At 37.3% G+C, this 23,825-nt stretch overlaps 1 protein-coding gene across 8 annotated transcripts in view; it reads left to right on the forward strand.

The window, feature by feature from the left end:
- VEGFC (vascular endothelial growth factor C) overlaps nucleotides 1-23,825 on the forward strand; it is a 194,360-nt gene that overhangs the window by 159,374 nt on the left and 11,161 nt on the right. For all 8 annotated transcript variants that reach the window (XM_083861432.1, XM_083861429.1, XM_083861434.1 and 5 more), the window contains 2 exons: nucleotides 17,422-17,635; nucleotides 19,104-19,294. In XM_083861432.1, the coding sequence (XP_083717558.1) occupies nucleotides 17,482-17,635; nucleotides 19,104-19,294 (345 nt within the window). In that variant the 5' untranslated portion in view covers nucleotides 17,422-17,481. The remainder of the gene's footprint in view (nucleotides 1-17,421; nucleotides 17,636-19,103; nucleotides 19,295-23,825) is intronic.

Below are 23,825 nucleotides of genomic sequence, written 5' to 3' on the forward strand. Positions count from 1 at the left end.
GCGTATGTTAGGGATCGCTTGCTTAGTATGAGAATAGGACAATGTCATATTTAAGCAATTCTGAGACCCTTGTTCTTGGAATAGACTTTAGCGTCCCTCCTGCCTGCTGGAAGGGCAATGCATAAAAGCAGGCCAGGATGTTTCTGGAGACTGTCAAAAGGACGCTAATGAGGGTGCAATATATCTGAGTGAGAGAGTCCTCACAAATAAAGAGCTAGCCAAGAAGGCAATAATCAAAGACAGCCTTGGCTTGTAGCAACCATGAATTACTGAAGCTTGTATGAGGAATTCAAGTAGCAGAGTATCATCCTGCCCTTGAAAAGAGCCGACTTTGGGTTTAATTAGAGAACTGGTAAATGGGATATTTTTGGAGTCAGACTGTGAATGCCAAGGGTAAATCATGCTTGACTAATCTGATCACAGTCTCTGATGAAATTACTAGGTTTGTGGATGAGAGCCTTCTCCTGGGATTTGTCCTATTTTACTACAGTCACAGATTCACATGCTATTCTGAGTTGGAAGGGACCCCCAAGGATTGTTGAGTCCAGCTCTTAAGTGAATGACCTATACAGAGATCAAAGCCACAACCTTGGTGTTACTGTGCTCTAACCACCTTTTTATATCCTTGAGAGTTACAGGAGAAGAGGGTACATGGCGATGAGGGAGAGTACACCCTCATATGGTTTTTGTATAGCAACAAACTGGAGGTGTGGAGGCAGTGAGGCTGATAGACTTCCTTGGAGGTTTGCTGTTCAGGGGGACTCAGGTACACTGAAAAAATGGACTGACTGGAGTCTGATGGGATTCAATAAAGAAAAATGCAAGTCTTTAACATGGGATGGAAGAGCTCCTTGCAATGATAGAGGCTGAGGCTGAGTGTTTGGGAAGCAGGTCTCTGGGAAAGGACTTAGCGTTCCTGGTGGATTGTTAAACTGAAAATCAGCCAGAATTATGCTCTGCCAGCTATGCAGACTGACAGCATCCTGGGCTCCCTCAAGAAGAGTGTGGCCAGTGAATTGAGCAGAGTGATTGTCCTCTACTTGTTTGTTAAACCATTGATAAACCACATGTGGAATACTGTGTTTGTTTTTCAGAGGAAAAAAACCCCAAAAATCCCCACAAAACATGAAAGATGTTAATAAACTTGATTGAGTCTAGCAGTGGGCTACTAAGATGGGTGAAACATCCACCCTATGACAAGGGTCTGAGAGGACTGGACCAAATAGTGGTTTTCCACTTGGAGGTTACTTCAGATATGGAACAAAGCTTTTCACTGAGGTGCACAGGCTTAGAACAAAATACAATGATCATATGTTGAAACAGGAGAGACTTCTAAAGGATATAAGGGGGGAAATATATTTTCTATGGGGATGATTTATAAATAGAACTAGTTTTGTAGAGAGACTGTGAATTTTTTTGTCTTTGTAAGTTTGACTGAGATGTTGGACTAGATGGCTTTTGGGGACCTTTCCTTAGAGAGTCTCATTAATGCAGTCTCCTTAAGGGCTAAAGAGACCAGATAAATCCTGAGTCTATGACAACTACTTGTTGGACTAGATGGCTGTTTGGGGTCTGTTTTTCTAGGAGGATTAGAAAGTAACCAGTACTAGTTGGCCATAAGCAGGCAAACAAAACAAGAAAGAAAGAAACCCCATCTCCCCCCCAAAAACCCCCATTCTCCCCTCCCAACCACATTCTCCCTCTCTCCCCTTCCAACTCATAAATCTGCATTGGGAGATTTTAAAATGAAAATTATATTTCCAGGTTTTTAACTCTTCCCTTACTTATCAAGAATACTACCTTGGGACCCAGTGTCATATTGAAATCGTGAAAATGGGAGTCACTAATATACCTGTGATAAATCTGAAGTCATGAAAGAACACATATATAACTATACATTTATGCCATTTATACCTTTGCTGGAATTGACTATACTGCATTTTTTTTTTAATTTTTCTTTGAAAAAAATCATAAACAAGCTTTTTTTTAGAGTAATGTGCCATATTTTCTGTCTGACAATGCATTTTTCTGACATCTGTTTCTATCTAGAAGAGCTCATGCTTTCTGAAAACCAGACTAAGTATAAATCCTGAGGCAATCACTTCAAATATAATGGCAAATCAACTTCTTTTTGATATACTCTACCTTCTGATTCAGGATATTGTTGCTATGATACCGAGTATAACTTCTACCTTTTATTAGCAGAAGGCCTTTTGTCAGGAACCCTGGTATAGTCAGTTAAAAACCATTTTCTGTTTATTTTTCCCAGAAGTTCTGTGGCTTTAAATTTGGAGGTACAGCTAAATAGTTATAATTCTGCCCACTAGTGATGTTTGCCTGACCAGGCTATCTCAATGAATTCATATGGGGCTTTAGTGTGTATTGGGACTGGGCAAAGTTCTAGGAACTGAGGACCTGTTGTTCCCTTTTCCATGTATTTCGTGCACTTTCTGGGTGATTTTGTACTAATGTGATTACTATGTGATTTTTGTACTAATTTTGTACAGGAAGAGTATCGTGAAATGTTTGCTGTTCACATAAGGAACATCAGGGTGCTCTTCAAAACTACCTTCAAGTGTGTTTAGCCCTAAGAAAGATAACTTTAGCCTTACCCTAAGAAGGATGCTGAGTCTGGCAGCACTGGAGTCTATGTGTGGGCAGAATCAATAAGCAGAAACAGCTTTCACAGTCAGAGCTGGGAGACGTTAATGCATGTGTCGTTTGGTCTTAAAGATGGTGGTGAGAAGTTTTAGGCAACTCACATAAGGAATGCTCTAAGGGAATGTTGGCGTTGCGCTCAGGAAGCCATCTGCATATGGTTGCAGGGAACAGGGATCCATCCTTAAATGCTGAGTATTTGTTAAACATTTGAAAAAGGCTGAGAATGGAAAAGTATGTATCTGGGCACTTCAGAGAATTATTTTCTGTTCTGAGTGCAGGCTGCAAAGTACCAGGACTTAGTGCAGGCTTTGCTGGAAAAAGGTCAAAATAAGACACGTAAGAATTTCAACTCACAGAAAAGACATGGTTTTGAGTTCAGTTTAAAAACATGTGCTTATTGGCTGGGTGACATGCACTTTGTTACCTTCCAAGATTTGGATTGTCCAGTTCTAATTCATACTCTCCATGTGTGTGCTACATGTTGCTTACAGAGAGGATAATGAGGTAATGCATCTTTCATTTGAATTACAGCAGTCTAGACTTTGAACTGCATCATTTTGCTGGATTATCCAGCCTCCCTTATTTGATGGGACAGAGTACCATGATACTGAAGAAGACTAAGAAGTCCTTTTGCAAAGCCCACAGGCTGATCTGTACTGATCTGTACCTCATCTGGCAATTAGCTGTGCTCTTTACTGCAACTGATGGTCAGGCTGGCGCTTGAGCCCCAGAAGTTAACTACTGTTAACTACTGTTTCTGCACATGAGTCTAGCACCTGCTGACTGTACAAGTGTCCTAAACTTACCGAGTTTGTATCCATTTTTTTTCAGTGGGAGTTAAGTGCCCTTTTGCATTTAAAGTAAACAGCTGATAAAATCTTTAGACTAGCATGTGCCTTTCAAGCATGAAAAATACCAGTTTGTATGTCATTTGGCAGTGACTGTTTTGAACTATATTGGAACATAAGGTAACCTTGAAAGTGGACTCCATTAAATAGGTATTCTTATCATTTGTATTGTGATGTCACAGAACCTGCAAACCTTGAGCAGCAATTATATATTTGCTGCAGCTTGCAACTCACTAGAGACTTTTTAATATGCTTTACCCAGTGTGTCACTTTAGTTTATGCTTCTGATCCTTATGTAAGCAATTCTTTGTCTTTTATCTACTGCTCAAGAAATCTTGTTCAAATTACAGTAAAATGCTATAATACATGCTATTAAAAGCATGTTGGAGTATTGGCCTCTCATAAGACAAAAATCAGCCAATGAACTCAGAGTTTCTCAGTCTGTGGCTAACAGTTGATATATTGCTTGCAAGTCAGAAATTAATATTTAGGATTGAGGCTAACAGAAACATATGAAGTTACCCAAAGACCTGCCTGAGTTAAAGACCATGGGCCTGGGTAGTAACAAAGTCTATATATTTAAAAATCTAAGTGTTTAACGTAAAAATATTGAGTGCTCACCAGCACATCTTTCTAATCAATAGAAACAAAAAAATATTTATTGATAAATATTCAAAATTTTTCTTGACAATGCATTAAGGAGGCATGTGTTTGTCTAACATATGATTTTATTTTTCTACATCTCTATCAAAAGTATCGTGCTACAGGAATGGAGACGATACCACTGAGACCATGAGTATAGATAGCATGATCTGAGGTAGGATTACAAGTGTGAGGGAGTTCAGAGGGTGTGAGACAGTCATGTAATGATTTCCTATGGTAAGATCAGTAAGTGCTTGGCTTCCTACCTGGACAGCTTTGCTTGGGTTATTTTTGGTATTTTGATTGAAATGTTTGCAATGGCAGAGGCTAAGTTTGTGTTGTAAAAGGTCTTCCAGCATTAAATGCTTTTTTCTTTAATCCAGCAGACAGTTTAGAATACAGGGGTCAGAGAGCTTGAGGTAGCTACATTTCCACAAAGACCTTGCATGGGGAAGGAGTATGGAGAAAAACCCATTTCCTAAAAATTAATGCACAAATGCATCGGGGATTTAACATGTATCAATAAAGCTGATTAGATTGAACTGTAGCCCCCTGAAGCTGCTTGGCTTCCTTGTGATAAGACTTGCATGGGGAAGTTACTGAGTTGTAAATTATATGTGCTGTCGTGTAGTTTCACTGATCTGTTTTCACTCTCCAGGGAATCCATGTGCCAGGCTTTACTTTGCTGGGAGGTGTTAGGAGTTTGTCAAGATTTTGAGAAGTGTTGCACCAAATATATCTCATGTCCATGGCATTTTTTAATGAAGGAAAGGCTCCACCCAGGTGGGCTTTGTGAATTGCAGTAGAGAGCAAACTTGAGCCCTCAAGCCCTTTGGTTATGGGTCCAGCCAATGTCAGTGCTGCCCAGAGCAGGATGGGCACACACACTTGTCAGAGCGTTTTGTCAGTACCCTCAGCTCCCATTTAATGTCTCTGAGGCCTAATTACTGTTTTTGTTGCTTTAGAGGGTCCATCAGTTCAGAAAAACTTGATCTTCTTGGGGTTTTTGAATATATTTTGGATATTAAATTGTTATTGTATGTCCTTCAGCCCCTTGGAAAGGTTTTTATGTAGTGTGGTACTGCAGGTTGCATGCCCAGGAGGTGACAAAAGGGGTTTTTTTTGTTTCTAGAGCAGCTGGGACATGCTGGGGACAAGCTCATGGTGTTTTGTTTTGTGCTGTTAGAATCAGGCGCTTGAGTTCGGACTGTCTTGTCAGCTGTGTCTGGGTTTCCTCATGTGTTCAGTTTGGATGAGGAAGGGAAGAGACCAACAGGCCTGAACTGACAACGTAGAAACACCCTTGTCTTTCAGTTTTACAACTGGTCTGATAAAAAATTATGGCATGTACTTCTTTGTCTAGACTGTAGTGTTTGCATAATGATGCAAAAATGTTTCATATGTCAAATGAACATATGTCCTGGAGTCAACTAGGAAGACTGCAGGCAACCTGATGTAAACATTAAAAAAAAATGGAATTTTGACTTAATCATACAAACATGCTGTGGCAAGCAAAAATGTTTAGAGAAGTTAACAAAAGCTATTATAGGCATTGGTAAGATCATGTAAAAATCACCATATTGCTTTAATAAGGACCTGAAATGTAACCAAGAATTTAAGAGAAAGAGTTTGGAGTAGGAAACATACTGTCTTTGTGTTTTGGCAGAATGGCAGATATAGTAGTTAGGTCAGTAGGTTTAGAAAGCAAATTAGAATGTTTGAAATGAAAATTACAACAGCAGTAAGACAAAGATGGGCTTCCAGGTAGCTATGTTTTTTTAAGTCCAATAGTGTTGACCATGGAAGAGCCAAAAAAAGAAAAAGATAAAAAACAGAAACTGAATTTTAGGGCTTTGGAATGGTAGAAGTCTTAAAAAGCCCAACATGATATTTAGGGCTAGTAAACCTACAGATACTGAAGCATATTACACACAGTGGTGTATAGATGCAGTAGTTAAGCCAGGAGGCTGAATCCTGTAATCCTCACTAAACAAAAATCCCATTGAAGTCGGTAGAAGATTTGCGTGAACAAGGAATGTATAACCAGCAATTAGAGACAAAGTTGCAGCCTGACCTTGACTGGGCCTTTGTGCCTGTGATTAGCTGTACCCAAGAGCATCTGGGCACATTTGTTTAAAGGCACAGTCAGTTTTAATGGCAGCTCAAAAAAGAAATACAATTATGCCATAGCTTAAGTTCTAATGGAGCCAAGTGACAAATGCAAATAACTGCAATGAGATATTTTAAGGCAACACTTCTGTAATCTTAGTCTTTTTAAACATCAAGTTCTGTGTTCTTTGTTCCTTTCCTTCTCAGGAAAAACAGGAATTTAATAGATACTGCTGAAGTTTTATCACATATAATTGAGAGGGGCAGCTATTTAACTTTTCTTAAAGGTAAGAGAGCATGGGAAATTATTTTGTGAGGTGTCAGAGATAGCCTCTAGTTAAATGAATAAAAATATCTAATAGCATCTGCCATACATCTTTATCAAGTAAAATTAATAATTGCTCTCCAAGTTATTTTAGAACTATTTCAGTATGAAACAAATGTCCTTAAAACTCATCCATTTATGTTTTTCTTCCTTTTGTGATCCTAGTTCAAATGAATTTGAAAATAAACAAAACACTTTCTTTTGAAGCAAAATTTATTCAGCATACCAGAAATGTCATTCTCACTGCCAGTTGCTCTAATGAGACATGTGTTCCTTGTGTCTGAATCTACTTTTTTGAAAAGAGCTGCTGTTAAAGCATTGAGGAAATTGCAGTTCTCAGTAAAAGAAATGTAAGAAACATGCAAGAACAAACAGAAGTTGTTTCATGGTCTGGTCCTGTAAATGGTGACCTCAGTGACTACAATGGGCTCTTGGTATTACTAAGTGTGTGTCCAAAATTCCAGTGTCCACGACTGCAATCCTGTGAATACGTATGTGTGCTTTGTGGTACGTGCAGTAAGCTCCTGGGGAAAAAAGTCAAAGGAATCCTTCTACCGTATTATTTTTGTGTGCTCGTGACTCCATCATGGTTTTATATGAAAGCCATTATAAGGTAGTATAGGACTAGTTTCAACTAATGGTAATTATAACAGATTTCAAGATGCAATGTTGTATCTTCCATCGGGGTTATGTGTCTTCTTGCCATTCAATGGAAGTTGATACCTCAGGGCATACTTTGTGCAATAACTTCATTCTGTAGTCAAGCCTCATTCAGAAACTCTTCTGATAGTGTACTGTGTTCAGCACTGGATTACTCTATGTCCTGTCAGTGTAAATTAGCATCTATGTTAATACTGCTGATGATCCCCTGATCCTTTTTAAGTAACATTGCTGTACAATACGCGCTATTCAGAATAATGTAAGCCAAAAATAATGGGCAACATACATTTCTCCTGATTTAGTTGCATGAAAGGGAATTGTGACCAAGTCTCAATTTAGTTCTTGGATTTGCCATTCTCAAGGCTTCATTTGCTTTTCCCTATCTCTCATGCCTTGCTGGCAAATCTCTTAATACCTGTCAGGTTTTATATGTTACAATCAGCTTTCTCCTTTAGTGATACACAAGCAAGAATTATCATTTTTGTGATCAAAAGCCCTTTTTAAAAAAGTTTTTTCCTCCCCATCATTCAGAACAGATGTGACAGCTCCACAGAACTACTGATTTTTATACTGTAGTTCGCAATGAAGTTAGCCAATCAGGGAAAGCAAAAAGGAAAAAAAAAAGTTTTACAGGCTCAATATCCAAACAAATGTGTTTGTCTCTGCATAACTCATCTGTAACAGGTGTCAAATTGTGCTCCAAAGGATGTTTCACACTGAATTCAGAGTGGAACAAATTTCCAACAGAAATTATCAGATTAGGCACAAGTGGGTTGTGGGTAGCAGGTCCTCTGAATTGTATACCTACTCAGGCTGAAAAAATTCAGGTGACCTCTCTTTTGTCTGGATTAGCAAAGATCCTTTACATAAAATCTCACAACTTAGTACATTAGTTTCCACAACCTGCCTGATATGTTAGTCTGGTGTTTTACTTTGGCTTATTAAATATAAATAGACTTGTGTCCAATGAACTGAAAAAACATGATGCTAAAATCAATAACAATAACGTATAAATCAGTAACAATTTAATTTTAATGGCATATACTTAGAAACCCTAACATTTAATAAAATGCACAGGTTTCTGAGACCCTTTATGTGTTTCCTCTTTCATATACACAAAACCTTTTTGTAATAATTTAAAACTAAGGTTTTGTAAATAGAATTACTGTGTTAAAAGTTGCTCATTTTTCCTTAGTTTTTTGTTGAATTTTAAGCAGTGTGTTGTGTTTATGGCTGGAATATTTTTTTAAATAGTGACAAAGTAGGTGGTCTTGTAATTAATATTTCTTTACAGATCTGTAAACTGTGCAAGATTTGTTTAACAAAAGAGAAATCATGTCCTTGTAGATTAAGACATTTGTTTAGGAATAAAGTTCAAGTTTGTCTTTGAAATTCAATGATCTAGTTTCATGGCCTGTGAAATTATTTGTTTTATGAAGCATTTAAAAACTATAACTAATTCAAGAAGTTTCTGTGACCTGTTGCTAAATATTTAGACTATGGATTAATTATATTTCCTCAATGTTTCAAATAGTGATTTAAAAAACTTGGTGAAAAGGAAAGTTACTTTGTAGTGAGAGAAATTATTCAACCATGGTAAGACATCATGTGTTCATGTAATATTTCTCTCCTATAAATGACTACATTTTCAAAAATGCAAGAATAAGCAAAGGTGTTGAAAACTAAATAGTCTCATCACAGTGAGAATCTATGTGTTCAGCACAACTCAGAAATGTTCTTACAAATGTGCAATTTATTATTCTTGCCGTTAGTGAAAATTCTTTTATGAACGACTGACCTGTAGAATAGAAAACATGAGGTAAAAACTACTTACTGCCTTCTTGAAGCCAGTCCCTTGATCCATAGCCAGAACTGCTACTCACTGACTAATTAGGATGTGGGATGTATTCATGTTGCACAGGTACAGTGCTCAAGCAGTGTCTCAGAATGTGCTGGCATTCAGATTAAAGTGAAGGGGTTGCCCCTTACATCTTCACTTACTAACTCTCAATTTGATAATGATAATGCTGGGGTTACACTTGCTCAGATGATGGCAGCTCATTGCAGCGCTACCATGTTAATAATTTTCTTCAAAAAAGCACTTTGTATTTGTTTGCTTATCTTTTGACAAAGCTAATGGTAGTTCTTAATAAAAGCAATGCCAGTGAAAGCTAAGCAAATACTGAGAATAAGCAACCTTCTTTGAAAGACCTGATAGTTTATTCTTTTGTACTGATTTTAATGGGATACATGCGATTGCTGAAAGTAAAACAAGGGGTTGCAGGGTATTTGAAAAAACAGCAATATCCAGATCATATTAAAAAAAAAGCCTAACTGGCATTTTATCTTTTTCTGAGAGAGTAAGTTCTTTTCTAGTAGGATTTCTAGTAGGAGTGCAAGTTTTTCTTTATAGAATTCTGGGCTTTGCTTTTGTCAATGTTAAAAGTTGCTTGAAAGCATTCAAAATGAACATACTGTTTTTCTAATGTGTCAAATTCTACAGAACTGCCATGTGGCAGCAGCCCAGATATCTGGTAGATGGAGCACACACAGGCAGCACCAGAACCTTTGTGGCTGCAGTGGCTGTGCTGCACTGGCATTCTCATTCTGTGAGCTGTCTCCTTTCTGGCAGGTTCTGTGTCTGGTAATCACCTTGATATCCCAGCAATTATCACAGTGTTGTCCTTTATTTTCACCTTACAAATGTTTTCTACTTACAAAGGGCTTCTCCTTTCTTCTAATAATGCATCTGGTCATGCATGGTGATCCACACATTTTTAGGCCCTGGTCACTGGAGCTGTTGATGAAAATAATACACAAATCTCATCTGGTACAGATTGCACTGCCTGATGTCTCCAAAATTTAATCACATGTAAGCCTTTCAGCAGCAACAATCCAAATCCTTATTGATTCCAAATCTATCTGTAATGCTAGCTGGAAAGCTTCAGTACAAGCCCTTGAATCAATTAAACAATCCAGACGCAGCTGCACTTAGACAGCAAGTGGTTATCCCACGTATTCGGAGTCTTTGACCTTTTTGTGGGCTTATCTAGTGAAAGCTTCTGAATAGTGAATTAAGTCTGTTGATAATGGGCTTGATTTTTGTATTTTTATTTTTTCAATTACAATTTTCTGTAGTCGTAGAAATAGTCTGCAAGGATTTAGGAACATTGAAGAGCTGCTTTGGAACAATGCAGATTTTAAAAATCAGGCTGAAGGGTGTGAGAACAAAACCTTTCCTGTTATTATAATCTAGTTGTGAAATTGCTTCCAAAAAAGGCGTCTAGCTAAGGTGGCACAAATCCTTGTTCTGAAAACTGCTCTGTTATAGTCAGGAATGTTATTAATTGCCCAAGTTTGTAGAAACTTGTGAGAACTGGCTGTCCAAAATGAGTTTCTAATGCAATCAGGCAGCAGCCTACGGAGTTGCTCTAGAAAGCAACTAGAAATTTTTCCTTTTCATTTTCTCTCTGCTTCCCAGGGAACTCAAACTGAGATTGAAAAAAAAAAAAAAAAAAGGTATTTTCATAAGTAATTCCCATTGAATGTATCAAAGTACTGGCATGTTTTAGTGAAGGTTGAGAGCCACTGAGGAATGCAGGTACTTGTAGAATAAGTACCAGCCAAGAAGTGTGTTTCAGAAGCTCAGCAGCACCTAAATGCTTGCCTAAAGGACTTCAGTACCTTTGTGCAAATCTATAAACTTAGATATATATTCCAGCATTGTCTAAGAATATCTAAAACACTGCCCTAAAAATGTTGACATGCATAAAATTGTATTTCCCTTAACATGGAAATTTTACATTACACACTACCTCAGCTTAAATATTTGTATTTTTAAACAGGAGGAGCGATATTAAATAGTCTAAGCCTAGGATGATTTTCTAGCAGTTGATGCATCTTCCTCTCAAAAAATGGTCAAAATGAGAAAGAAGACGTGATATATAATATAGAAGTGAAACTTCTGTAGTCCTAAATTTATCCTTATAGCCACTGTCTTTTTCTTTCTTCTTAGCAAATTCTCTTTTGAATTTCTTCCCAAACTCATTTATTTTTCCTTGCATATCTACTTTATATGTTCTCTCCCCTCACTTCTCCCATTTATTTGTTTTCTTTCCCTGATGTTATTCTTAGTTTTTAAAATGCCATAATGAATAGGAGTCACTTAGAGCATAATATAGTTCAGACCCTTTTATTTATTTTGTACTTTGATTTTACTTTTTATCTTTGTCTGATGTGCTTTGTAATTTTTATGGAGTAGAGAGTGATTCTAATCTCTGCTGTTGTCATGATGTTTTGATTTAGTTCACATTAACTGCAGTGGTCTTTCTACTTATTTGAAGTGATGTGAAATAAAATTTGTTCACTGTTTACTGTTTGGCTTCTGTAAGGCACTGTTTTGTTTCTTTATTGAATGGTAACTCAGAAGTTTGCAACTAAAGTCATCCAAGTTTGCTGGTGACAAATGAGTGCTTGGGAGATCAAAATCAGAGCTTTTGTAGTAAAAAAACATAGAAGTGGGCATAAAAGTGAATTTAATTCTTAACTATATCTACAGTTTTTAATTAGATTTTTTTTAACTGGCATCAATTTCTAAAAAAACTAGCACTGAAATACATGAAAATTGCAATAAATTATTATGCAAGTGAAGTGTTTATAAATACTTTCCTCTTGCAATATTTCCATTTGCTTATGAGTCATTTCAACATTCAGATTTAAATACTTGATTTTAATCCATTTCAGTCAATCAATAAATACAGAATATAAGCGTGTTAAAATGGAGGGGTTTATAGACAGTATTTTCCTATTAAGAATTGTCCACAAAATCCTTGAAAATGAAATGAGCTGACAACTGTATCAGATACGTAAGGTACTGTTGAAGCACATTGCACCATCAATTATGTGTCAAGCATGCTGCCAAATATTAAGTGTTCTGACCTTTGTTATTAATAATAGAGGCAAACACTGGGGACATATGAAAGATAATGTAATGCATGGAAAATCTATTATACATTTGAGTTTGTTAATGGATGTAGAGCCTATTTGATATCCTGCCGTTTCCCTTGCAAGCCATAATTTTATGAAAAACTGGACATACCATGTAATGGAAAGCCACATTGTGAAAAGCATACTTTGATAGAACAAAATGTTCTGAAGTTAAATAAATAATAGCAAGAAAGGACTTATCATCAAGCTTTACACCTTTATTTAAATGCATTTATCATTTCCCCTGTTCCTCATGAAAAATATGAAATTAATGAAATGGAGTAGTGTATCTTATTGTATTCTCCATTCATACTTGTATTTTTAGGTTTTTATTTTGCTTAATATCACCTGTCATCTTGTAGAATTTGGCTAGTCAAAGGTTTAATCAGTGTCTTTCTCTAGAATATACCTTCTAGCATTTTTAGGTGTTCATGCGGGACAACACTGATAATAGGTAAAAATGAGACAAAATAGTAGAGTGATCCAGAGGATGGAGATAAACACTTATGAAGAGACTGGTGGTGGTTAAAAAAAAAAAAAGTTCAAACCCCAATCCCTTAACTGACTTGAAAATGCCAAGAATATAGAAAGCATGGGATAGAGAAAACTCCTTGCTGTGCAATCACTCCTGGCACTATATCCTGCTTCTTTCCTAATGTAAAACATAGATCCCAGAGTGCATTGCCAGTAAAACATTAAGCAGTTGGTCCCCGATTTCGTTACGATCACTCTGGAATTATATGAAAATCAACTGTCTGTTTAAATTTATCAAAAACTTTCTTCAGTCCTAAAGGTCATAGATTTTCTCTTACTACAACCTTAGCTAATGTTCTATTACTTTTTTTTCTCTCTCTCTTTGAACTTAACATTTGGGAATGACTACCTTGGTGACAGTAATTGCAGCTACAAGCCATATTTCTCTCTGAACTTCACTAATCTGCACTTGCATAAGAAAAATGAAAAATGTGAGCTCCTCTGATCCCTAGTACATTGTTGTTGATGGTAATTTCTTTGTGTCATCAAATATTCTAAATGTGTGTTTAAGTCTCAAAATTGTTTTGAAATTGAAATCCAGTGTCCTATGCTACAAGCCAATGCATAATTAAGAAAGAGCAAAGAATAAAAGATATGGACCAAGACAGTATATTTTTGTGAAATTACCAAAATTGGCACAAAATCAAAAATGTTGCTAGACTACTATTATATTTACAGAAGTAGATTCATTCTTCCCTGAAAAATTAGGAAACTCTAAGGAGCCTTAATGATCTGATGCTTGTCCTGTATGCAGGACATGTTCTTGTAATGATCCAGAACTTAGGATTTCATTTGATGTTCGTGTCAAGTCTTCATTTGGCTGTTCTACAAAATTAAATGTCAAGATCCTTAAACAAATGTTCCTCTAAACAGTTTTTCACAGGTGAGAGTAATTTGCTTCAGTTAAAAAAATTGCTACAGTTAAAAAACATAGATGTACAGGAAGAAAGCGTTGGTCTGTATCTCAAGGTAACACTGTAAGCATATTGAAAAATCAACATATATTTTCATTTTTTTCTTTTTTGTTCCCTAACTCTGGGCACTAGGTGTAGTGTATGTAGTATGGATACAATTTCCTTCTCCTTTTCTTTTAAAATTAGAAGAGAGGTTAGAACAAAATCACTCTAGTGATCAAATTGTTTTTCCACAGTGTAAATTTGAATTGAAGCCATCTTTACAAGCACATGGCTTTATTAAGCTAAGCAGAAAATACTTTAGATGCAATAATGATGATTTGTTTTTAAAAGTGATTTTATATATCTGCTCCAGAAATTGTTTTCCTTTTGTTTATATTAAGTGAGTAATCAGAGGATTATGGAATAAACTGAGTTGGAAGGGACCCATCAGGATTATTGAAGTCCAGCTCCTGGCTCTGCCCACAGCAGCCCCAAGAGTCACACCAGTGCCCGAGAGCATTGTCCAAGCACTCCTTGAACTCAGACAGGCTTAGTGCTGTGACCACTTCCTGGGGAGCCTGTTCCAGTGCTCAACCACCCTCTGGGGGAAGAACCTTTTCCTGAGATCCAAACTAAACCTCCTGCAACTCAGCTTCATGCCATTTCCTCGAATCCTGTCACTGGTCTTTGATGAGATCACTGTCTGCCCCTCTGCTTCTTTTTGTGAGGATGTTGAAGACTACAATGAGGTCTCCCCTCAGTCTCCCTTAGACTGAGCAAACCAAGTGTTTTCAGTCACTTCAGACCCTTCACCAGCCTTGTGGCCCTCCTTTGGACCCTCTAATAGCTGGCACCCAAAACTGTCCCCAGCACTCGAGGTGAGGGTGCCCCAGTGCAGAGCAGGACAATCCCCTCCCTTGCCCAGCTGGCCATGCTGGGCCTGATGCCCCCAGGACATGGGTGGCCCTCCTGGCTGCCAGGGCCCTGCTGAGTCAGGCTCGACTTGCCATCGACCAGAACCTCCAGGTCCCTTTGCACAGTGCTGTCTCCAGCCTCTCCTTCCTTAACCTGTACACACAACTGGGGCTGCCTTGTCTCAGGTTGTAGGCACGTGGCACTATGGCCCATGGAATATCCAGGGTAAAACAATACTTTATTACATTTGATACAATGCTTAGTTAAAGCCATTAATTTCTTCATATTTTGAGTTTTATTCATGCATATTTAATACATGTATAACAAATTGTGTCCACCTGAAATGACATGACTTGATTGCCTGACAAAAGAGGAATTAATCAGCATGCATTATTTCAACAATTTCTCTTTCCTGCTCCATGCCTGATTCCTTATCAACAAAGTAATACTGAGTTTCATTATTTATTTTCCTGATGCTCTAGGCCTATACTTTGAATATCTGCAACAGCAATAGCCAATGTTTTGTCTACGGTGGGCTATACAGGCTTTTAAGGATTCATCAAAGGTGGCAAAGCTTTGGTTGAATTCTCTTTCCATGTTACCCCCATGATCTGCCAGAACTTCCTAGAATCAGCTGCTGCATGGCAAACCACAGGTTTTATTCCTGTGCCTTTTACATAATAGCCTGGCTTCCAGCCTTGTGACAGGATATACGCACTGTGCCATGCACATTCCCATCACGTGCCAGACGTGCATCTGCAATGCTGGCATTGTGCTGCTGCAGCAACTTGCTTCCCCTTACTCAAGGAATGAACTGGCCATGTGCTGCAGCACCCCCAGGAAACAGTCTGGCAGGAGTGAGGCTGCTCAAACCCTGCACTTCTCACCTCTCAGGAGGTGCAAGCAGCGAGTAGCCAAATTAGTTGTTTGTTAAGCTTGGATTTTTGTCTGTGACCCACTGATTGAGAGCTTGAATGGCATCCTGCAAGGAGAGCAAGGGTGATGAGGAGTGAAATTCTCTGTTACCATTAAATTTGAAGGCAAATCTCTCGGAAACTTCTTGATGCATGGCTTGGGTCAGGGTTGGCCCTTCCTATGGTGGAAGGAAAGAGATGAAGACCTGAATGGACACATTTCTGAGACAATAGCTTGGTTGTTGAAACCTCCCAGGACAGTCATCTGCAAGGACAGTGGTTAGTGAGGCTTCAGTGAAACTATTTTTTTAAGTTCATAATGTTTTGTCAAATAAAACAAATTTAAAATTGGTATTAGAATAATAGAATCACAGAATAACCTGAGTTGGAAGGGACCTTAAAGATCATCTAACTCCAGGTCCCCTGCCATGGACAGGTATATCTTTCACTACACCAGGTTGCTCAGAGCTACATCCAGCCTGCCCTTGAACAATACCAGGGATCAAACATCCACAACTTCTCTGGGTGGCAGTGTTCCAGTGCCTCATCCCTTTCACAGTTCTGTATATAATTGTATTTACAGAAATGAGTTCTCTCAATTTGCCTTATGCTGAGGTGTTTCTGCTGTATTTGACACTGGTTAAGGGACTAGATGCAACCATAAAATGCAGCCATTTTATACCCTTGCAGTTGTTTGTGAGACAAGGAGCAGTTTTGGTTCAGGTGGGCTAGTTCTGAACTACCTGTTTCACTCACGTAATGTTCAAAATCATTGAACTGAAAGAGTTTATTTTTTTGTTAGTAATTGAGTTGTATAAGAAATTGTAAATTTCTGTTCATATAGTTTTGTATTTCTGCATTTAGATATGTCTTACACTCTTACGGCTTGGTTGCTTTTTGAGTAGAGCAACGGATTTGTAGTAAACTATAGTCTCCAGCCAGTTGATGCATTTTGTACAAAGTGTACCTCTATATTTTGTGTCTCATACTGCCATCTAAGGGCCGTGTAGGCTGAGAAGGTGGCTAAAGGTTCTTCAATACTCTTCTTTCTCCGTACTGCCCTTCCCTCTGGGAAGTCAGCAATTCATGGATGAGAAAGGTGGGCAGGGGATAAACACCAGTCTTTCGATGCAGTACATTTCATGGAAGAGAAACAGAGGAATCCTTCTGATAAGTGATAAGCGGGAATGTAAATCTCAGTAATTTAGAAAACTGCAGTTGCAATGAGTTTGTGTAAAGGCCTGAGAATAAGAGAGCAAGATTACAGGATTTGAGGCTATGCCTGAAATAGCAAGGGAGTGTGAGGTTTAGATTCTTCAAGGTACCAAAGTCCTCGTGTCCTAAGGAGGACACTATTATAAAGCACTAATTTAAGGATTAGTGCTTTATAATAGAATTTACTTATTAAGATTTTCCCTAGAAAGTTACTAAATAATGTGAATCAGTTTCTTGGCTTGTGTTTTGTTTGTTGATTTTTTTACCTGTTTTTGCATTTCTGGGTTTTTTGGTTTTCTGGTACTAAAGGAAAATGGGAAAAACTTGGTGTTACTTTAGGAGTGTATGATATTAAATAACATCAACATAATTTAAATGCTTTGGGGTTTAAGCATTCAAAATTTTGTCACAAACACTGTGTTTCTAGGTTAAAAATGCATTTTTTTAAAATAATCCGCAAATTGTGTTTGTATAGGTTTAATTCTATAGCTCCTTTCTCACACAGATATTTTGAACTACAAGGGTGATAAAGAAATGTTGGAAAAGGCAAAACATTTCATTATTTGTCAATATAGTAATGTTGGCATTGACTGACAGAAGCAGTTTTTATAATGGGAACCCCTTTATTTTACGACGTTTGAGTTGCTTTTGAGGCTACTTTCCAGCAAACCCTGTGTACTGGAGAGGGTAATTAATTTTGCACGTTACTTTGGCAGGCTCATGGAAGCAAAGACCTGGAAGAGCAGTTGCGGTCTGTGTCCAGTGTGGATGAGCTCATGACAGTCCTTTACCCAGAATACTGGAAAATGTTCAAATGTCAGTTGAGGAGAGGAGGTTGGCAGCACAACAGAGAACACGCCAGCTTTGACACAAGATCAGAAGATTCCCTGAAATTTGCTGCTGCCCACTATAATGCAGAGATCCTGAAAAGTAAGTACAGGACACAATCCATGTTCCAACACACAATTAATGAAAATCTGAAGGCTTTTCAATTGTCTCAAAAATATTTTAAAAGCTAAGCATTGTCAGTAAACCAACCTCAGCAGTTTGATAGGGTGTGTTGTCTATAATAAAACATTTTTGATAGTCAGCCTTTCATAATGAAGCAATTCAATCTGCAGACATATTTTAGGTGTGTCCATTGTAAAAAAGTGTTTTCTCAGCTCAGCAGAGAAAGTGAAGTGCTTGTCTTCAAGTACAAAGAATCCTACTTTACTGTAACAGGCTATAACAATTTTGCAGAAAGTGAAGAAGATGCTAGTAGTTGGATTCATTGAACTACTTCTTTTCGTTTTCTGCAATTGCATCATATCTGGTAATGCTTTCTTCTCTTATGCATTATGGCTTTGGAACACTAAATAATCCACTTGTAACTTTTTTGTGTTAAAAGAGGATAGTTGTAACGATGTTGCAGCTAAAACAAGCAAAAGTTTTCAAACCAATGTGTTTGAATTCAGTGTTTCAGATACCTTGGATGAAAATATATTAACTTACAGTTTAGGCAAGTGCTTGTAGGCTGAGAAATGCAGGATTTATAGCAGGAGGTGTATTTTTTCACATGATATTAGAAATCATGTACCGTAATGGAGAGTTTAAAGTGCATATAAGGCAAAATTTCCATTTTTGTGGAATAGCGTACCAAAATCTAGTGCCAAAAGGGAATAAATGCAAGAAGGATGTGGACCTGTTGGAGCAGGTCCAGAAAAGGGCTGTGGGGATGTTCAGAGGGCTCGAGCACCTCTCCTGTGAAGATGGGCTGAGAGAGCTGGGGCTGCTCAGCCTGGAGAAGAGTTCTCCTAGCAGCCTTCCAGAACCTCAAGGGCATCTGTAAGAAAGATGAGATGTTTTAGCAGGTCCTGTTGTGATAGGACAAGGGTGATAATTTTAAACTAAAGAAAGTAGATTCACACTAGATAAAAGGAAGCAATTTTTTACTGTAAGGATGCTGATTTACTGGAACAGGTTGCCCAGTGAGGTGGTAGATGCCCCATCCCTGGAAACATTCAAGGTCATTCAGGTTTGGATGGGGCTCTGAGCAACCTCATCTGCTTGAAGATGTCCTTGCTTATTACCAGGTGGTTGGACTAGGTGACCTTTAAAGGTCCTTTCCAACACAAGCCAGGCTATGATTCTGTGCTTTAAGGTCTCCCTGCCTGTTAGGTTCCCTTTTAGCTCTACTGTGTCTTTTCGTCTATTCCATGATGATATGTCATGTCCCTATAAAGAAGAAAAATCAGCTAGAAGGTAAAATAGATGTGTGTTTCACTGACTAAAGGGTGTGACTCTAGAAATTCATATTCTGGTTTTGAAGTTTAAGAAGGAATCCTAATTTACTGCAGGATACTTTTGATTTTAAACAGTTACTTTATAACATATGAAATTCCCTGTAACTTGGCAGGTATTGATACTGAATGGAGAAAAACTCAGTGCATGCCACGTGAAGTGTGTGTGGATGTGGGAAAAGAGTTTGGAGCAACTACAAACACCTTCTTTAAACCCCCATGTGTATCCATCTACAGATGTGGAGGTTGCTGCAATAGTGAAGGACTTCAGTGTATGAATATCAGCACAAATTACATCAGCAAGACAGTAAGTTCTCACTTTTTTATTGCAGTTCGTGTACTCCTTGCAAATACATTTATGTTCATGTATACTTTAGACCTTCTTATTGCTTCTATGACAAAGGAAATAGTTGATTCCAAAGTACACAGGAAAAACAGCTGAAGACACTACTGCCTGGAAAAATATTCCCAAAATATTTTTTTATTTTTCAGGGGAAAAAAAATATTATGTCCCATTCTCAACTTTGATATTATCCATGAAACTTAATTCTCTCTTTTTTTTTTTTTTTTTTTTTTAAATCTACTTTATGCCTGTATGGAGCAAGGACTCCATGGAAAACTAGCCTGTAATTTTTTTAGTGTAGACTGCTGTAGGACGTGTACAGTCAGGATACATATTTCAAATAAAGTCTTTTAGAAAGGGTATTTTACTATATTAAGACATGTTAGCATGATGTACCTATTTGTTTTGTTGTAATGCATCTTCTTCCAGGTGTATGTGCAGATTTTGTTCTTCAAGTTCAGGGTTAATGATCAGGTGGGAGTGTGCAGAGATAATGCACTGAGCCTGTGAGCTGCCTTTAAAGCAGTGTATACTACATTATTCTAAGTAGATACAGGAATTACCACAATTATTTCCCAACATTTCCCTCAAAAATCATGTAAAAATAGTCACACTTAAAAGCATTTCCCAGGGTATTTTCCTTTAAATAGTATTTGGTAGGGGGTTTGTTGGTTGTGGGCTTTTTCATCTTTTAGTGTAAATCTTGCTTCTTTTTTCAAGAAGATTCATCCAGCTGAAGATGCAGTACATATATAATGGAGACCAAAAACTGCATAGCCAGATATAAAATTGAAGCCCTTAGAAATGTCACTCCTTTATCATAAAACTTCTTAGTGCTCTGACCCTTTTTGGGGGGAATTAGGAAAAGAGAATGTAAAGAAAACAGCAAAACCCACTGATTTTGTAGAGTGCATTTTCTGCCCTTATTTCTCACCAAATCTGTCTGTCTGAAATGGTACAACATTCCAAGAAGTTTCAATCCTTTATTTAGCTACTGGTAGACAGCCCCGCAGCACAGGAGTAATGTAGCTCAAATAGCTTAAATGAGGACAACTACAAAACTGACTTTTTTCAAGCCTTACTTTTTCTCTCATTTTTAGGAGAACTATTGTCTCAATTCCACTTATTTGTAAGATGCAAATATAATTTTTATTTTAAAACCCAAGAAATGGCACTTTTTTTTAATGTATTGGTAAAGTTTAGGTTACCAAAATAAAGGATTATCTTATCTCAGAGATAGCTGTTCCACATAACATTAGAAACTAGAGTTCCTAGTTTTTGAGCACTATGTCAGTTTGAGCTAAATCATATCTTTCTCTCCATCTTACTGTTCAAATCTATTGACTGAAGTTATTTTTTAGCCAGTAGAAAATGTTTAGCACTGAGTTTCCTTTTGAAATTGTTCATGTTATTGGTGATTATATGACATAGGAGTAGTTAAAGATTTGAGAGACTCTGAAAAGGAAAATCTTTAAGGTCTTATTAGAAAATAGAGGCAATAACACTGGTTTTTTTCTTACTTATTCTGCAAAAGCAAACAATCGTATCCATGATTTTTATGTCTTGCTTCTGATTTCCAGTTTTATCTGGTCCTTTATGGAATGCAGTTTTTAAAAAACCCTTAATCTATAAACCCTTAAGCTATATATCTCTTCATCTGTCACCATCTCAATTTTTTTTTAAGTTATATGATTACATTTACTCTATATTAGATGAGAATTAGGAAGAAAAAAAATGTACTGCATTCAAGATCTTCTGTGGAATTCAGGTACCCTACACATCTATTTTAAACCACAGTTTCTCTTATTTCCTGAAAGAAATGAGAACAAATAGTTGTCTCATAATTCACCAATTCTTAGCTTTATTTTTTGTGCATAAACTCCATAAGATTACTTCATACTGTTCACGCTGCAGAAAAAGTGCATAACGGGAAATTAATTTTTCAGCTGCAGTTCTTACTGTGAGGGCAAGCATTAGCATTGGTTCCAGACATTAAAACATAAAGCAAGATTATATCAAGTTCATCAAAATTAATTAAAAATGAAAGAACTTAGCAGAGAAATTATTTTTATAGGGAGCAGATCATTGGTTTCCTGGAGAATGGACCAGGTCAGATGTTCCCAGATTGCCTTGTGGAACACAGCAGTGGTCCAGAGCAAGGTCAACAGTTTTCTAGTTCAGGCTGTGTTCCTCCTTTCTAGTTACTTAACTTTACTGAGACAAAAGTGGAAAAGTATTCTGCTTTGTTTTTAATACCATTTTTTTCCAAAACCTGTTTTGTAGTCGCTAAGGGATGTTTATACAACCGGGATTGAGATATGAGACAACTTCTTAATTAAGATACAGTACGAGATCTATGACAATATTTGAAGACTCCTTAGGCTAATTCACAAACTGCAGTAGGTCCTGTCCTGACTGCAGTAGCCCTGTTTGTCAGTGGTGGCTTGTCTAGTAAGGATCTGTGCGAAAAGTGACTGGTTGGGTTTTCATTTTGTGGTGTGGTTGTTTGGGGTTTTTCTCCAATTTGTTATCAAACAGCTGTTCTCTGTTTCCTTGGCACAAATAATTCAACACTGGTTACAAAGGTGTGGAACTACCTGGTGCAGTTATAGCTGTCCCTCAGCAGCACTTTTTTGTGCCCCATCTATAGGCACTGGCTTATAGGTGGAAGGGAAGCAGAGAACAGATGTCAAAGAGCTGTTTCATCCCATTCTCCCTCTTGGCTGTCAGGAAGGGCATTTTTTTGCCTTGTTTTAGATCACTTGTTGTAAAAGTCCTAAATCATCTTGTTACATGGTTATAGTTATAGTCCCTCAAGGGAAAACATCTATCCAAGCAGATCAAAATTAGATTTAGAGGAGATTTTCTCACAGGAAACAAGTTAACATCTTGAAATTTCTTGCCCAGTTTGGGTTGTATGTGGTGTTCTTTTTCACAGCTCAGAGATATGCCACAAGAATATTCAGTTGTTTTCAACATTACCATTTATACCTTTTCCCATGCATTTTTCTGTTAGACTAATTATTGTGGTGATATTGTAGGCACTTTCAATAGTGGGAGATAGGCAAGTTCCAAAAGTTTTTTGTTAATATTTATGGGAAAAGAAAGGAACTGAAATAGAAAAAGATAAAAGAAGAAACCCAGGCATATTAAATAAATATGAATTTATTATATCAAACCTGTTGTTATATCCCACATAAACCTTGAAATAGTTTTTCAAGAAAGTTCAACAGTAAAATAATGACAATGTGCCATTTCTCAAATAGTTTATTTTCATTCTTTTCAATATAGAGATGTTTAGTTTTGAAATCAGTCTTATGTCCTTAGTTTAAAAATCTCTCTAGACACACTGTACTGTGTTACACTGGTTGTGTTTGGCTGGCCTTACTGACACTTTAGAAAGTGCAAAGATCACAAGTGATGGAAATTTAGACTCAATCAGTTTTAGGGAAACTTGCCAAAATAAACCACAGGCCATCAGAAGAATATGGGGTTGTTAATGTAAATCTTGGGAAAAAATACATAAATCCTGTACTTGAAAAGTATCAAGAATGATGGCCTTCCCACATAATAACAGTTTTGATATATTTCAGAAGTCAGTGAGCATAAAAATAATTTTGTGTCCTGATACAATGGATATTGGCACAAATGATGATAGTGCTAAATAAATTAATTTAGCCACTGAAACAAAGAAATACTTTGTACAAAAAGCCTCAATTTTTCTGGTAAGTACACTATGAAGTCCTTCTAGTGTAAAGAAGCTATCAAGGCCATGGTTCAAAATTATACACCTTTTGGGGCTTTGAGTACCCTGGTCTAGTGGAAGGTGTCCCTGTCATGGCAGAGGGGCTCTGATTAGCTGATCTCTAAGGTCCATTCCAAACCAAACCATTCTATGATTTTAAGGATCAGTGAGAAGAAATATACGGAAAATTGCTTTTTCAAGAGTTCTGGTAGCTCTTTTAGTCAACACATTCAGAGATTCTCATCTTCTGTTAGATTTTTTTTTTTCTTTTTTTCTAAGTTTAAAATCATATGAAGTTCAAGGTTGTGGAAGAGAAACCCTAGAAATGATGTGAAAGACTGGAAGACCTGCCATCTGGCTTTCTTTGATAAAACAGCATTAGACTGGCTGAATGGCAGGTGTTGAATTCTTGTTAAATGCATTAATTATTTCTGGCTTTCTTCAATTACACAGAGCTTCTGCAAGTATGTTCTGTACACTGGGATTAACAATATGTTACTGATCTATGTTTACAATTAGCAGCTTCTCTGGAGGAGGACAGAGCTTTGTGATTATGTTGGGAGTGGGGGGGTTGGTTTTTTCTTGTTATATATATTACTCTTTAGTTATATAATCATTTATTGCATCTGTTGTTACTTTCCACTGGTTTCCTGACAATCCAGTTGGCAAAAAAGTACAGGACAGCATGGGCAAGTTGAGTCTACTTTTTTGTTTTATTTGCTTCTGACTGGAACAATACTCATAAATTGC

Source organism: Zosterops lateralis, assembly GCF_965231275.1.
Source record: "Zosterops lateralis genome assembly, chromosome: 5".
Lineage (NCBI taxonomy): Eukaryota > Metazoa > Chordata > Aves > Passeriformes > Zosteropidae > Zosterops > Zosterops lateralis.